Source organism: Nerophis ophidion, linkage group LG02 (assembly GCF_033978795.1).
Source record: "Nerophis ophidion isolate RoL-2023_Sa linkage group LG02, RoL_Noph_v1.0, whole genome shotgun sequence".
NCBI classification, from domain to species: domain Eukaryota; kingdom Metazoa; phylum Chordata; class Actinopteri; order Syngnathiformes; family Syngnathidae; genus Nerophis; species Nerophis ophidion.
Genome location: NC_084612.1, coordinates 63,796,944 through 63,811,943, shown reverse-complemented (window position 1 = coordinate 63,811,943; position 15,000 = coordinate 63,796,944). Strand labels below are relative to the sequence as shown.

Below are 15,000 nucleotides of genomic sequence, written 5' to 3'. Positions count from 1 at the left end.
ATTACGCTTCATTATTATTTATTGAGCAATGGCAACCAAAAAGAAAACGAAAAACGATAAAGACAGCCTGCATCGCAGCTTTGTGTATTTAGAGTCAAAATTACAACTTTTTCTCATTACATTTAACCTGTTAGTTATTTTATTCCACTTTTTCACATTTTGTTTTGTAATGGGCTGCAGGGCGCAAATGGCCCAGGGGCCATGCTTTGGACAACCTTGTACTACAGCGTCCTCTATATCTACAACTGAGTTTTTCATCCATCCATCCATCCATTTCTACCGCTTGTCCCTTTTTTCATTGTTTTGTTTAACTCAAAGAAATGTGTTGTTTTTTTTAAAACAACACATATAAAGATGATTTATTAGTTTATGTTATTGTCAAATGCATTACTACAGTTCAATATTGAATTGATTTTATTGGTTATTATTGAAACAAAAGTGGAAAATGTTAAATCAAAATGAAAACAATTTTTAATATAAAAACAACTTCTTGGAGTAAATTCCCATGACATCAGTGAGTCATGAGTATACTGTGGGATTCCAGTAGATATATTTTTGTTTGTGTTGACGCCCGAGGACTAGCTTGACTAACGTAGACATAAGCGACTGTCGACATAACCAAAACTAAAATGAGCTGTTGCTTGCACATTTACTTGTGACTTTTGCCATAGACATAAGTAGAATGGGTAATAAGAGTGTTTTCCAACTCAAGTCAGTTTGTTGATATAGTTTTTTTCCAGTAATGCATATTTTTATGAACAATTTCTTATGGTGTTTTATACTATTATGTAACAGTGGGGGGCCTAATTATGCGTGAAGAAGCACGTGTGAAATATCAATATATAAATGACATGGGCGCTTCATATGAAATTTTACCTCAAACGTATTCCTTGCCGCTTCCTGCTCTGTCACTGATAAGAATATACTGTAATGGAAAATTTTCCCTACAGTCCGGCAAGCTTCTGTGGCACACACCATTTGTGCTTCTCTTGAAAGTCATAAGAGGTTAGAATCCCAGTCGGAGTTAGGTTAGGTAGGTTTATACATTCATATTTTGAGGATGTAATATTTTTTTTTCACTAAAATATTTTTTATTGAACAATTTATTTCCCATTTGTTTTAGTACAAAACATGCCTCAAATAAAATTCAAGTTTGATTTAAAAAGTTTGAAAATTGTTTCACAAATGCAGAAATAAATTGTAATGGGGGTGGGGAGCTCCAAATAAAATTCATCTTTGGGCCCCAATTTAGCCTATTAGCATTAACAGCAGAGTTCTCAGTTCCAACACCATTTATCTTCAACCTGCACCCCAACTCGCCGTCCTGTACACACCTATGCTGCACTTCTCCACAATTACTGTGGTGCATTCACGGACATCGGGACTCATAACATCAAGACAAAACAAAAGCCGGTCATTAAATGATCCATGGGTAAAGATGATTGGCTAAAATTAGACAACAGTTTTTTGGCAGGCTGTCAACTGCACACACCAGATATTTAAAGATTATTCAAAAACACAAACATTACTTTCCCTATACTAACTAGTTACATTTATGAATTATAAATGCCATTATTGATTCAACCATTTGCTGCTCCATTAAGCTTATATTAAACTAGTTGCTAAGATAGGAGGATGTTTAAGCAACCCCAATAGTGTTTTAGGTTTCTTGAGGAGAATAAATTAAGGGCGTCTCACGGAGGTGGCAGAAGCGTCCGTAGAGTCCAGGGTCACACAAGCAGGCTCCATAAGTGCGATGGCAGCGCCCATTGTTGGCACAGTTACATTTTTTGTTACACTGCTTGCCAAAGAAACCCTTGGGACAGCCTGCACATGCAAAAAACATGATGAAGACGATAGCTGACTCTTAAGTAAATATGTTTGCAAAAGAGGTACAAACTCACCATCCTGGCACAACTCTCCACTGACACCTGGCGGGCAGCGACAGCTCCCAGTGACGGGGTCACAGCTGGCACCATTTTTACACTTACAGGGGAAGGAGCAGTTCTTACCAAAATAGTCTTCAGGACATGCTGGGACATTGAAAAAAAAACAACCACATTGAAAATTATGCAGCACTTGCTTTATTCCAAATTATTAATATATATTTTGTATTTATTGAAATGTCGTCCTGTCCAGCTACTCAGGCAAATCACATTGTTGATGTAGTTACCGATATCAGCTAAGCAGATTTACTTTACCAAAGAGAAGTGCGGGATACTTTTCTTGTTGCCTTATATGTATTGGACTCTATTAAATTGATTTATATTATTTGGTGCAGGAGGGGATAAAAAGAGAAACAAAGGAAGACAGAGGGGGAAATTGCGGGGACAAGATGGGCATAAGACAGAGACGACAACAACAAAAACAATAATAACAAAAACAGAACAGCATCAGCGAATAGGATATGTACAAATATGATAGTAATACTGATAGCAAAGAAGCAGTTAGTGAAGTAAATATTAATATAAAATGATGATGAGCATTTATTACACTACAAATGGAGCAATACAAACAAAATAAAAATGCCAAATTATCTACTTAACGAATTACCTAATTCACATTCACATTTATTTATTTCACATGTAAGATATTAAATTGTTAGGGATTGGAATTTTACAACAACTAAAAATTTTGAAGAACATTCAATTCAGAATCAACACAATTTTCGCAATATTATTTGATATTAAAATGGTAAACATTTTCATTTTCAAAACAGGGGCACACACACACACACACACACACACACGTATATATACATTAGAGATGCGCGGTTTGCGGTCTCATCCGCGGAGTCCGCGGGTAAACCGCGGGCCGGGCGGTTGACATGACGAAAAAATATATTTTAATTAAATTCGGGCGGGTGGCGGTTGAACTATCCGGAGACATTTGATATACATGGTTCTGGGATCAGTATCCTTTGCCATTCAAAGAGCCATTTAAGACCCGTGTCATAAAGCGAAGAAGTCAATAGGAGACGCTATTATTCTCTTGAATGACTGCCGGCAGTCACCCAGATATTAAATATTACGGCGTGCTATGAAGCCATTGACTGTCGCCTTCTAAATCATACACGATCTGCTTGTCAGTCCATCAACATGTTGTGTGTGGCTTCCGCGGCAACACGCACATGACTGCAAGGCATACTGGGTGACACAGAGTACACTAATGCTTAGTAATATGCGCCACGCTATGAAGCCACACCAATTAAGAACGACAAACACATTTCGGGAGAACATCCTCACAGTAACACAACATAAACGCAACACAACAAATACCCATAATCCTTTGTATTCGTGACAAAGCCTGACTATTTTATACACCACACACCACAAACCCCCCCCCCCCCATGAATACAAAGGATTATGGGTATTAGTTGTGTTGCGTTTATGTTGTGTTACTGTGAGGATGTCCTCCCGAAATGTGTTTGTCAATCTTGTATTGTGTGGCTTCATAGCGTGGCGCATATTAGTAAGTGTTAAAGTTGTTTACATCACAACCATCAGTGTACTCTGTATCACCCAGTATGCCTTTCAATCTCACACGTGTGATTGCGGAAGCTGCACACAACATGTTGCTGGACCAACAATCGGTTCGTACATGTTGTTGAAGGTGTCTAAGGCAATGGCTTCACAGCACGCCCACATTCTTGTCATCAGGATGAACGTTATTGAATAGTCGCGAGAACGTTAGCGGCTCCATTTGACTACATTACTCTGTGAAACAGTTTTAAATAGCTCTGTGAGTGGTAAAGGTGGCCAACCTCTGATGCAATTCAGCGGGCGGTTGGTGGGCGGGTACGGTCCCGATAAAAAGATGGTTCCGGTGACGGCGGGTGGATGATGATTTTGGTGACGCGGATGCGGATGATATAATTGCCTATCCGCGCATCTCTAATATACATGTATATAGATATAGCAATATATATTTGTTTTTAATATATATATACACATTTATACATATATAATTACATATGAATACATATATTTATACACCTGCAAACTACAAATTAAAAAGAGACAGCAGTTTAGGGGTACACTATAAAAAAGTGTGTGCGTGTTGTTATTTTGTGTGTGTGTGAGTGCGCAAGCATGTGTGTGCGTGCGCAAGCATGTGTGTGCGTACTCACTCCGGTTGCAGATTATTCCCGTCCAGCCGTCTGGACAATCGCAGCCGTTCTTCCACAGATTACACGTTCCTCCATTGGAGCAGTCGTCACACGTCAAACTGCAGTCATTGCCAAAAGTGTCGTCCAGGCACACTGCATTTCATGAAGGAATGAACTTCACTTTAAAAAAACATGCATGGAATAAGTCTTGAATTACAGAATGTAAGGTTAAGTAGCATGGTGTTATATTTGTGTTTTAATGTTGAGGTCGAAAAGCTTGCAATATGTTTTGCAAAGCACACATTATATATTTAAAAAAAAATCAAACTAATGCAAAAAATATTTTCTGAGCAAATATAAATGTGTTTTGTGCACAATAAAAGTGTTTTCTATTATCCATATCCACACTCAATAATTAGTGCTGTCTGCATTTAGAGGGATTCGCTCTCTCAGGCCCCCTCTCTTCCACTCTCTCCCTTCTGCGCATTCAACTTTTTTTTCTCTACACTCGCTCAGATTTCTGCTCTGCGCTCTTGTAAGTTACACACAGTGTTATACTTCTATCAAAAAGCCAACTAATCAGAGAACTGGACAAATGTAATCTGATTGGCTGCTTGGTCTCCAATGGCGGCACTGCCTGTATGTAACGGAAAGATTGACTTTAAAATATAAGTATAGCTTTATTTAATTGTTTAAACATCTAAAAGCATACATGTAAGCTGGGATGACAGTAGTGCTATAACTATGCGTTAAAATATGAGACTTTGACTATCGCAATGTTGAGGGACCTCCATGCTCTTTGCCCCAAAAGAGACACTCATATTTGGCCATTGCAGACAGCTTTGTGCACGGAGCTTTTTTCAGCTTTTAGAAGTAAAAGCCTTGCATCTGTTTCTTTTGATTTTTACACCTAAATAGCTTGATTGATGTCTTAATAATGTGTAGCTCTAATACTTGATATTTTTTAACTATGTTTACAATTTCAATAACGGTATATTAGTTGTTCATAGATGCTACGTACGTTTTTATTTCACTGGAAAATGTTGACATTTATTTATTTAAACCACTGTTATTGTGAACTTATGTTTAGGACAATCAAGGAGAAAATTCACTCTCAAGACAATATACAGGACAACAGCGCAAAAACAAAAAAACAAAACAAAAGAACAAAAAAAAAAATATATATATATATATATATATATATATACACAACATATAAATACATACATATACATTATAAATATATATACACATAATATATAAACGTTTTATATATATATATATATATATATATATAAATAGCCTATACACATCCATATGTGTACACATTATATTAATATAAGGGATATATAATTATGGGTATATAATTAATTAGATAGAAAAAGTATGTCAAAGTTCGACTCTTCTTTGACGACCTCCTTAAAGTTTTGTAATCAATCAGAAATCTTAAGCAGCTAAAATGCGTCTAAATGTGGACAGGGAGATTTAAATTTTTCCCATTGTAATGGATTAAAATGGGTGTCATTTTGAATTTCTTATGTGTGACCATGTGTGTCGACATTTGGTGTGACGACTGCTCCAATGGAGGAACGTGTAATCTGTGGAAGAACGGCTGCGATTGTCCAGACGGCTGGACGGGAATAATCTGCAACCGGAGTGAGTACGCACACACATGCTTGCGCACGCACACACATGCTTGCGCACTCACACACACACAAAATAACAACACGCACACACTTTTTTATAGTTGGGACGGCGTGGCGCAGTGGGAGAGTGGCCGTGCGCAACCCGAGGGTCCCTGGTTCAAATCCCACCTAGTACCAACCTCGTCACGTCCGTTGTGTCCTGAGCAAGACACTTCACCCTTGCTCCTGATGGGTGCTGGTTGACGCCTTGCATGGCAGCTCCCTCCATCAGTGTGTGAATGTGTGTGTGAATGGGTAAATGTGGAAGTAATGTCAAAGCGCTTTGAGTACCTTGAAGGTAGAAAAGCGCTATACAAGTACAACCCATTATATTATTATATTGTTTTTTGTGCCATGTGTAGGAAAGGTTGTTTGCTTTGGGTCATATAGGTAAATGTTGTGCAGTATTATTTCAGAGTATAATTCATGGTCATTGCCCTGAATTACTCATGTTGTCAATAAGATAGCGGCAATTTTACTGCATCACGATTGTCAGATATTTAAAACAAATTAAAATCACTCTGCGGGCCAGATTCCTTAATAAACTAATGACTCATGATGCCGGCCGTAGCTTTGACACGCCCGGTCAAACAACTTGACTTATTTTCTGACATTTCTGTAAAGTTACACAAAATAAAGCTTATGATTTCCTGCTGCCATCTTGCATTCCCGTCAACACAACAGTCCGTGTGCTAACAGAGATGTTGGCCAGCAGCTGTCAATTACTATGCAGAGACTTGCTTACAATATTTTAGTTACCATCTTTTTTGTTCAAATACAGACGTTATTGGAGTGAACCAGAAGTCTCTCAGCGCAACAATAGTCCAAGAAATACGCACCAAACTTTTCCGCCAGGTTACTCTCGGCCCTCAGCTCCCCCTCGTCGTCCTCGTAGTCGTCATAGCGCTCCAAAGGCTGGTTGTAGTCGTGCAGCAACATGAGCTGGGGGCCGGCCACAGCCAGCTCGATGGCGCCTCCGCTGGACAGGGCTTCGACTGCACCGTCCAGAGCTGTTTGGAGAAGGATCAATGGTTGTGTTGGACATCCCCCTGAGGGGAGCGCGTCTCACTCACCTATGTTATTTAAGAAAGCTAGAAAAATACTCACGGATGCACGAGAGGCGGTCCTCCTCCAGTCGGAAGCCTCGTCGGCAGAAACACTGGTAGGAGCCGGCGTTGTTTTGGCACGTGTGGTCACAGCCGCCATTGGCTCCCAGACACTCATTGACGTCTAAAACAACACCATATTGAAAGAGAAAGTGAAAGGTAAACGAGAACACTGGAAATTATCAATGACGTCCTGTAAATGTTCCAATTTACATTTCTATTAATCTGTAAACGTTGTCTCCTATGTGACTGGGGATGTGTACAGCTGTGGCTGTAGGAAACCTCCTAATATATTTGCATTAATGCCACGAGATGCTCTTTAGCAGCTTTAGCTACCTTACTCTTTACAATGTTGGCTGTCAGTGTACGAGTCATGTGCGTTACACTTGATATACTGTTGCTATTATTGCTGACTTAGCACTTTACTTCTTATTGCTATTACAACCAGGGGCGTAGCACCAAAACTCAAAATCCTTCATCCAACCCTAAACCCAGCGTTGCCGCATCATCCACACACACTTACTGTTTGCATGCACTAAAAAACTAATTATTGCATGGATTTGGTTGAAACCAGCTTTTTAAAACATATGTAAGAAACGTTATTCTAGTTTTTCCATTTTTAAAGATCGGATGAACATATGTAGAACATATATAGATAAACCACCTGAATGTTTGTTTTTTTAAGTAAAAAAATTCAATTCAAAGTGTCCAGGATATGATTTTTTATAATCATTTGACCTGCCATTATTCACCTAAATATGATTAGAAATATGTCAAGTTTCTCTTTACTTCAGAGTGTAAATTAGACATTAGTTTATTAACGCAAGGGATGATACAAATCACACCAATACATCATTTTTAATATGATTGTATTATTATTAGCGCATCTCCTGGGGGTTAAAGGCCTACTGAAATGAGATTTTCTTATTTAAAACGGGGATAGCAGGTCCATTCTATGTGTCATACTTGATCATTTCACAATATTGCCATATTTTTGCTGAAAGGATTTAGTAGAGAACATCCACGATAAAGTTCGCAACTTTTAATTGCTAATAAAAAAGCCTTGCCTGTACCGGAAGTAGCAGACGATATGCGTGTGACGTCACTGGTTGTAGAGCTCCTCACATCCTCACATTGTTTACAATCATAGCAACCAGCAGCTAAAGCGATTCGGACTGAGAAAGCGACAATTTCCCCATCAATGTGAGCGAGGATGAAAGATTCGTGGATGAGGATAGTGAGAGTGAAGGACTAGAAAAAAAAAAAAAGGCGAGGGCAGTGAGAGCGATTCAAATGTTATTAGACACATTTACTAGGATAATTCTGGAAAATCCCTTATCTGCTTATTGTGTCAGTAGTGTTTTAGTGAGATTATATGGTACCTGAAAGTCGGAGGGGTGTGGCCCCGGGTGTGGTGACCGCCAGTGTCTCCGGTGGGAGAAGGTAATAGTCCGCAACTGCAGGAGGACGCAAGCTCCGCTCATGTCTACGGTAAGAGCCGACTTATTAGCACAATTTTCTCATCGAAACCTGCTGGTTGACATGTGGTCGGGAACCATGTTCGCTTGACCGCTCTGTTCCATAGTAAAGCTTCACCTTCAGGAATTTTAAACAAGGAAACACCGGCTGTGTTTGTGTTGCTAAAGGCAGCTGCAATACACTGCATCCCACCTCCATTTTTCTACTTTGACTTCTCCCTTATTAATTTAACAAATTAGAAAAGATTCAGCAACACAGATGTCCAGAATACCGTGTAATTATGCGATTAAAGCAGACTACTTATAGCATGGATCGGGTTGGAAAAAAATGTCCGCTACAGCCGGTGACGTCAAACGCACGCGTTACCATACGCGTCATCATACCGCGTCGTTTTCAACAGGACATTTTGCGGGAAATTTAAAATTGCAATTTAGTAAACTAAAAAGGCCGTATTGGCATGTGTTGTAATGTTAATATTTCATCATTGATATATAAACTATCAGACTGCGTGGTCGGTAGTAGTGGGTTTCAGTAGGCCTTTAAGTCGCTCCCCATCTTTAAAATCTAGTGATGTGTCCGTTGTAACTACAATCGAGGGTTTTGAATGCACCACAGTTTTGGGAAATGAGATACAAAAGTGAAACTGGTACTTAACTTTCTCCTCGTCTGCCACACATATGCGTCATATTTTTGTTTTATCTTTCTTCTATCACTTCATCCTTGATCCAAAATGTTGGTACTGTGTGTGTGAATGCTTAAAGGTGAGCTTTGATGACATCTTTGTTGTGTGAAGTGTTCCATGCTGGCTTTGCCGATATCCAGGTGGAACGAATCATTTTGTATGTTTATAGGGGTGCGTAGGTATTTAAATACTTCTTAATGTGATTTAACTAAATAAATTATTGAACTTTCACAGCTATATTCAATTTAATATTAACATTTATGGCATCTTTTGTTTTATAACTTACATGCTTAATATTAACATTTATGGCATCTTTTGTTTTATAACTTACATGCTAAAATAACTAACATTTTACAAACTTTACAAAAGTCAACACCCTCCACTTCAACGGCCCTGATTACAACATTGGTTCTGTTGCTGCTGTGTTGTGCTTTATACTTGGTGATAAATGAGCATGTGCTCAAAGGGAGCTATGATTCCCTTTTAATTTTCTCAAGCACTCCAAATTATAATTCAAGTTGTTATTCATAACATTTTTCAAATGTTGAAAATAAAAGCCTCTCTCCAATAATCCCCTGTTTCCATTAACGCTTTGTCCTATTTTTATAATGTGCTTCATCTTTACAAGATCTCTGGTTTAGCTTGAACCTCTTCCAGGTTCTTTGTAGAATAAATATTATGTCTACAGTGACAAGGATATAAATGTAGAAGTGGATATGCGTTCCCTGAAAAGCATTCACTTTTAAACATGCTGTACCGTCGCAGCTGCATCCGTCCGAGTTGAGCCTGTAGCCCGCTGAGCAGTAACATTCGTAACCTCCAGGGTAGTTGGCGCAGTTCTGCTGGCAGCAGGAGCTCTGCCTGCCACACTCGTCCACGTCTGCCAAACACAACAAACACACAACTTTTATGACACGTCTACAGGGCGCTCTATCCCCTTAAACATTTTTTTAATGAAAAACATATTTTTTTAAAAGAGGCCAGTCAGGAAAAACAGAGCCAACATTTTTGCTGTGATTGTATTAGTAAATATTTAAAATACCCAAAAATGCAAAACTAAGTCATTTGTGAGAAAGAAGCATGTTGTAGTTATGTTACTCTGCTAGCGGGGTGTATAAAATAGTCAGGATGTGTCATGAATACAAACGATTATGGGTATTTGTTGTGTTGCGTTTATGTTGTGTTACTGTGAGGATGTTCTCCCGAAATGTGTTTGTCGTTCTGAATTGGTGTGGCTTCACAGCGTGGCCGGATATTACTAAGTGTTAAAATTGTTTATATCACAACCATTAGTGTACTCTGTGTCACCCAGTATGCCTTGCAGTCGTGTGTATGTTGCCGCGGAAGCCACACACAACATGATGCTGGACTGACAAGCAGATCGTGCATGTTGTAGTAGGCGACAAAGCCAATGGCTTCATAGCACGCCCTAATACTTATCTGGGTGACTACCGGCAGTAATTCAGGAGAATAATAGCATCTCTTATTGTCTTCTTCGCTTTATGACACGGGTCTTAAATGGCACTTTGAATGGCAAAGGATACCGATTACAGAACCATGCATATCAAATATTTCCGGGTGGTTCAACCGCCACCCGCCTGAATCTAATTAAAATAAATGTTTTCGTCATGTTACCCGCCCGACCCGCGGTTTATCCGTGGACTCCGCGGATGAGACCGCAAACCGCGCATCTCTAGTGTGTAGACAGAAAGGAGAACAGATGCATTTTGGTTAAAAAATTAACGATAAAGGTGAAGCTATAACACTGAAACACCCACTGGAAGAGGTGCTTTAAGACACGGCGAGCTAGCCTGCGGCTAAAGTCCAGCCGCAGTCTGCAGTGTTTTAGCTACTTTTAAATCACTAACCTCGGCCTCCATAGCAACAAATAAAGTAATTTTCTTACAAGTATCATCCCTGCAGGACGAGGAATAGCTTAACATGCTTCACTACACACCGTAGCTCACCGGCGTCACATTGTAAACAAACGCCATTGGTGGATCTACACCTGACATCCACTGTAATGATACCAAGTACATGAGTGTATCTAGTCGATACTACTATGATTACATCGATATTTTTTAGCATAAAAAAAAAATCTTCTTTCGTTTTTTTTTTATTTATATTATGTTTATATCCATCCATTTTCTACCGTTTATTCCCTTTTGGGGTCGCGGGCGGCGCTGGCGCCTGTCTCAGCTACAAACTCAGGAAATATGTCCCTGGAAACATGAGGACTTTGAATATGACCAATGTATGATTCTGTTACTACTTGGTATCGGATTGATCCCCAAATGTGTGTTATCATCCAAAACTAATGATAATTAGCAATAATAATAATTCATTTTCTACCACTTGTCCTTAATAATTTTGATAAAATAATAGAATGAGAGATGACACAATATGTTACTGCATATGTCATCAACTAAATTAGGAGCCTTTGTTTGCTTACTTACTATTAAAAGACAAGTTGTCTTCTCGTATGTTCACTATTTTATTTAAGGACTAAATTGCAATAATAAACATATGTTTAATGTACCGTGAGATTTTGTTGTTAAAATAAAGCCAATAATGCAATTTTTTGCACTTATGACCCAATCCAAACAACTTTCCCTAGTCATGGCGCATGTTTTTTTAATTTTTTTTATTTAGTACCTGTGAACAGTATTTGGAAAATTACTTTTATTATAGTAAATTACTAAAGTTACTTGTTTGGTTACAAAATGTAATTTAAATAATAACCAAATTACTATTTAATAAATGTAACTATGGTATTCAAATTTATTAATGCATTACCTAACAAAAAAAAAAAAATTGAATATCTGGCATATGGAGGTGAGAGATATTTCATGAGAGCATAGTGTGTGTGTGTGTGTGTGTGTGTGTGTGTGTGTGTGTGTGTGTGTGTGTGTGTGTGTGTGCCTTTAAAAGGTGGTGCTTGTTGCCAAGTGACACCTGACGTCAGCAAGAGCATGCTCAGAGACGGATTTCAGCTCAGCTCTGATGGTTAGTTTAGCAGCGGTAGTTTGACGGCAGTTAGTCTTTTCAATGGTGTGTTAAAAAGAGTTAAAAAATTGATTGAATGTGCTTCAATGGCTGTCCTTTCTCTTTGACCACAAGGTATTGTAGAATTACATGCTTGTCACTTCAATCATTGATTTGATATTCATTATTTCCTCACAGTAGTAGTGTGTGTGTGTGTACTTGGCCTACATGATGTTTGCTGTATGATGTTGCCTTCTATTTGATATCATGTTCATTTTAGTTTGGCGCTGCTTGTTTCAGAGAATTTGGCAGTATATGCAACCAGCCTCACAACAGCAGACCCCTGTGAGGTGGGATGGATTATCTTGGCAAAGAAGAAGTGCTCACTAACACAGAATTAGACAGGTTTCTGAACAAAATTTGAGAGGAATAGGTGAGATAGGCGCCAGCGCCCCCCGCGACCCCGAAAGGGAATAAGCGGTAGAAAATGGATGGATGGATGGAGGTATTTTGTGTATATAGTGAATGTTTTAGATTTTTGACTTCAACTCATGAAAAATGGGACCAAAAACAAAAGTGTTGCATTTATATTTTTGTTCAGTGTAGAAGCACCATGTTTTTCCACTCAACTGGTAAAGCAAACAGAGCATTTTCTTCAATCAGTTTCATCGTCGACATGTTATAGCAAAGCCGGATTTAAATACATTTAAATTAGCTGAGTTACGCGAGGATGTTGGGCAAACATCTACCATGTGTGGATAATCCTCTGTCGTTACACTTGAACAAAATGTCACAATAGAAGAAGTAGGAAGAAGGCAAGATTGTTTTATAAATATCTCTGCTCTCTATGGTTTGATTTAAAATGTTCGGGACTTATGCAGATTCCCAAATACACACAAGCAGGTACCATCAGGGAAAAACATTGGTTTTACATAATAAGGCCAACTTTAGTGTAAAACTGTAATTATGATCTATAAAATGTTTTTGTGTTAATATTTGTGGGTGTCTGTGACGTATTGATTAGATTCGTAATGTTTATTCTGAGAAAAATAGTTTCTCTTTTCATCTGAGCTTTTGGAACTGATTATTAAGGAAAACCGAAGTACCACTGAAGTTGTAGTAATAAATGTTGGAAAAAAATGTTAATTTATCCTTTAGAGCAGGGGTCGGCAAGCTGCGGTTCCGGAGCCGCATGCGGCTCTTTAGCGCCGCCCTAGTGGCTCTCCGGAGCTTTTTCAAAAATATATGAAAAACGGAAATGATGAGGGGGAAAAAAATATTTTTGGTTTTAATTTGGTTTCGGTAGAAGGACAAACATGACACAAACCTCCTAATTGCTATAAAGCACACTGTTTATATTAAACATGCTCCACTGATTGGAGTATTTGGAGAGCGCCGTTTTGTCCTACTAATTTTGGCGGTCCTTGAACTCACCCTAGTTTGTTTACATGCATAACTTTCTCCAACTTTCTAGGACGTGTTTTATGCCACTTCTTTTTCTGTCTCATTTTGTCCACCAAACGTATAACGTTGCACATGAATGCACAAAGGTGAGTTTTGTTGATGTCATTGACTTGTGTGGAGTGCTAATCAGACATATTTGGTCACTGCATGACTGTAAGCTAATTGAGGCTAACATGCTATTTAGGCTAGCTGTATGCACATATTGCATTACTGTGCCTCATTCGTAGCTATATTTGAGCTCATTTAGTTTCCTTTAAAGGCCTACTGAAACCCATTTCCCGCCGTTTCTTGGTTTACATTTCCTAAAAATAACGGTGAAGCTTTAGTATGGAACAGAGCAGTCAAGCGAACATGGTTCTTTACCACATGTCAACCAGCAGGTTTCGGTGATAAAATGGTGGTAATAAGTCGGCTCTTACCGTAAACATGAGCGGAGCTTGTGTCGTTCCTCCTGCAGCTGTCAAAGAGGCAGCTGCGACTCACTTGGCTCCTCCGTGGCTTCCCTCAGCAACACTGGCGGTCACCACACCCCTCCGACTTTCAGGTATGACTATATAATCTCACTAAAACACTAGCAACACAATAAACAGATAAGGGATTTTCCAGAATTATCCTAGTAAATGTGTCTAATAACATCTGGATTGCTCCCACTGCCCTCGTCTTTTTTTTTCTTTGTTCTAGTCCTTCACTCTCACTATCCTCATCCACGAATCTATCATCCTCGCTCAAATTAACGGGGAAATTGTCGCTTTCTCTGTCCGAATCGCTCTAGCTGCTGGTGGCCATGATTGTAAACAATGTGCGTCTGTTACTTCCGGTACAGGCAAGGCTTTTTTATTAGTAACCAAAAGTTGCAAACTTTATCGTCGATGTTCTCTACTAAATCCTTTCAGCAAAAATATGGCAATATCGCGAAATGATCAAGTATGACACATGGAATGGACCTGCTATCCCCGTTTGAATAAGAAAATCACATTATAGTAGGCCTTTAAGTCCTCATAATTAAATTTATGTCTTATGACACACTATCTGTATGTAATGTGGGTTTTAATTTTTTGCGGCTCCAGACAGATTTGTTTTTGTATTTTGGGTCCAATATGGCTCTTTCAACATTTTGGGTTGCCGACCCCTGCTTTAGAGGAAGGAAGCATATTGTATTTCTATAAAGTCATACTTGTGGTTTTCAGCAGTCTTGTCCAGAACAAAAACATTTTCAAGCGATCTCTGTTTCGCTTGTTTTATTGGGATCATCAAGCAAACTAAACGAGCAGCGCAAACCCGACCAGAGAAAGCAAATTATGTTTTTGTGAGTGGTGATGGATTTTACTGATCTCTCACCAACGCAGGTCTTAAGGTCGTGATCCAGCCTATAACCATGGTTACAGGAGCAAACCGGCCCACTATTGGAATGTTGGCAGTGGTGCGAGCATCCGCCGTTTTTGTCCTCACAGCTGTTCACGATCTCCATCTCGATTCCTTTAGGTGTGACAC

General features: G+C 39.0%; 1 protein-coding gene across 2 annotated transcripts in view; it reads right to left on the bottom strand.

Moving 5' to 3' along the window:
- Positions 1 to 15,000, bottom strand: part of megf6b (multiple EGF-like-domains 6b) — a 187,312-nt gene that overhangs the window by 20,800 nt on the left and 151,512 nt on the right. For both annotated transcript variants that reach the window (XM_061888339.1, XM_061888344.1), the window contains 7 exons: positions 14,848 to 14,985; positions 9,818 to 9,940; positions 6,901 to 7,023; positions 6,633 to 6,803; positions 4,130 to 4,261; positions 1,905 to 2,033; positions 1,699 to 1,827 (listed from right to left, as the gene is read on the bottom strand). In XM_061888339.1, coding sequence (XP_061744323.1) covers positions 1,699 to 1,827; positions 1,905 to 2,033; positions 4,130 to 4,261; positions 6,633 to 6,803; positions 6,901 to 7,023; positions 9,818 to 9,940; positions 14,848 to 14,985 — 945 coding nt within the window. The remainder of the gene's footprint in view (positions 1 to 1,698; positions 1,828 to 1,904; positions 2,034 to 4,129; positions 4,262 to 6,632; positions 6,804 to 6,900; positions 7,024 to 9,817; positions 9,941 to 14,847; positions 14,986 to 15,000) is intronic.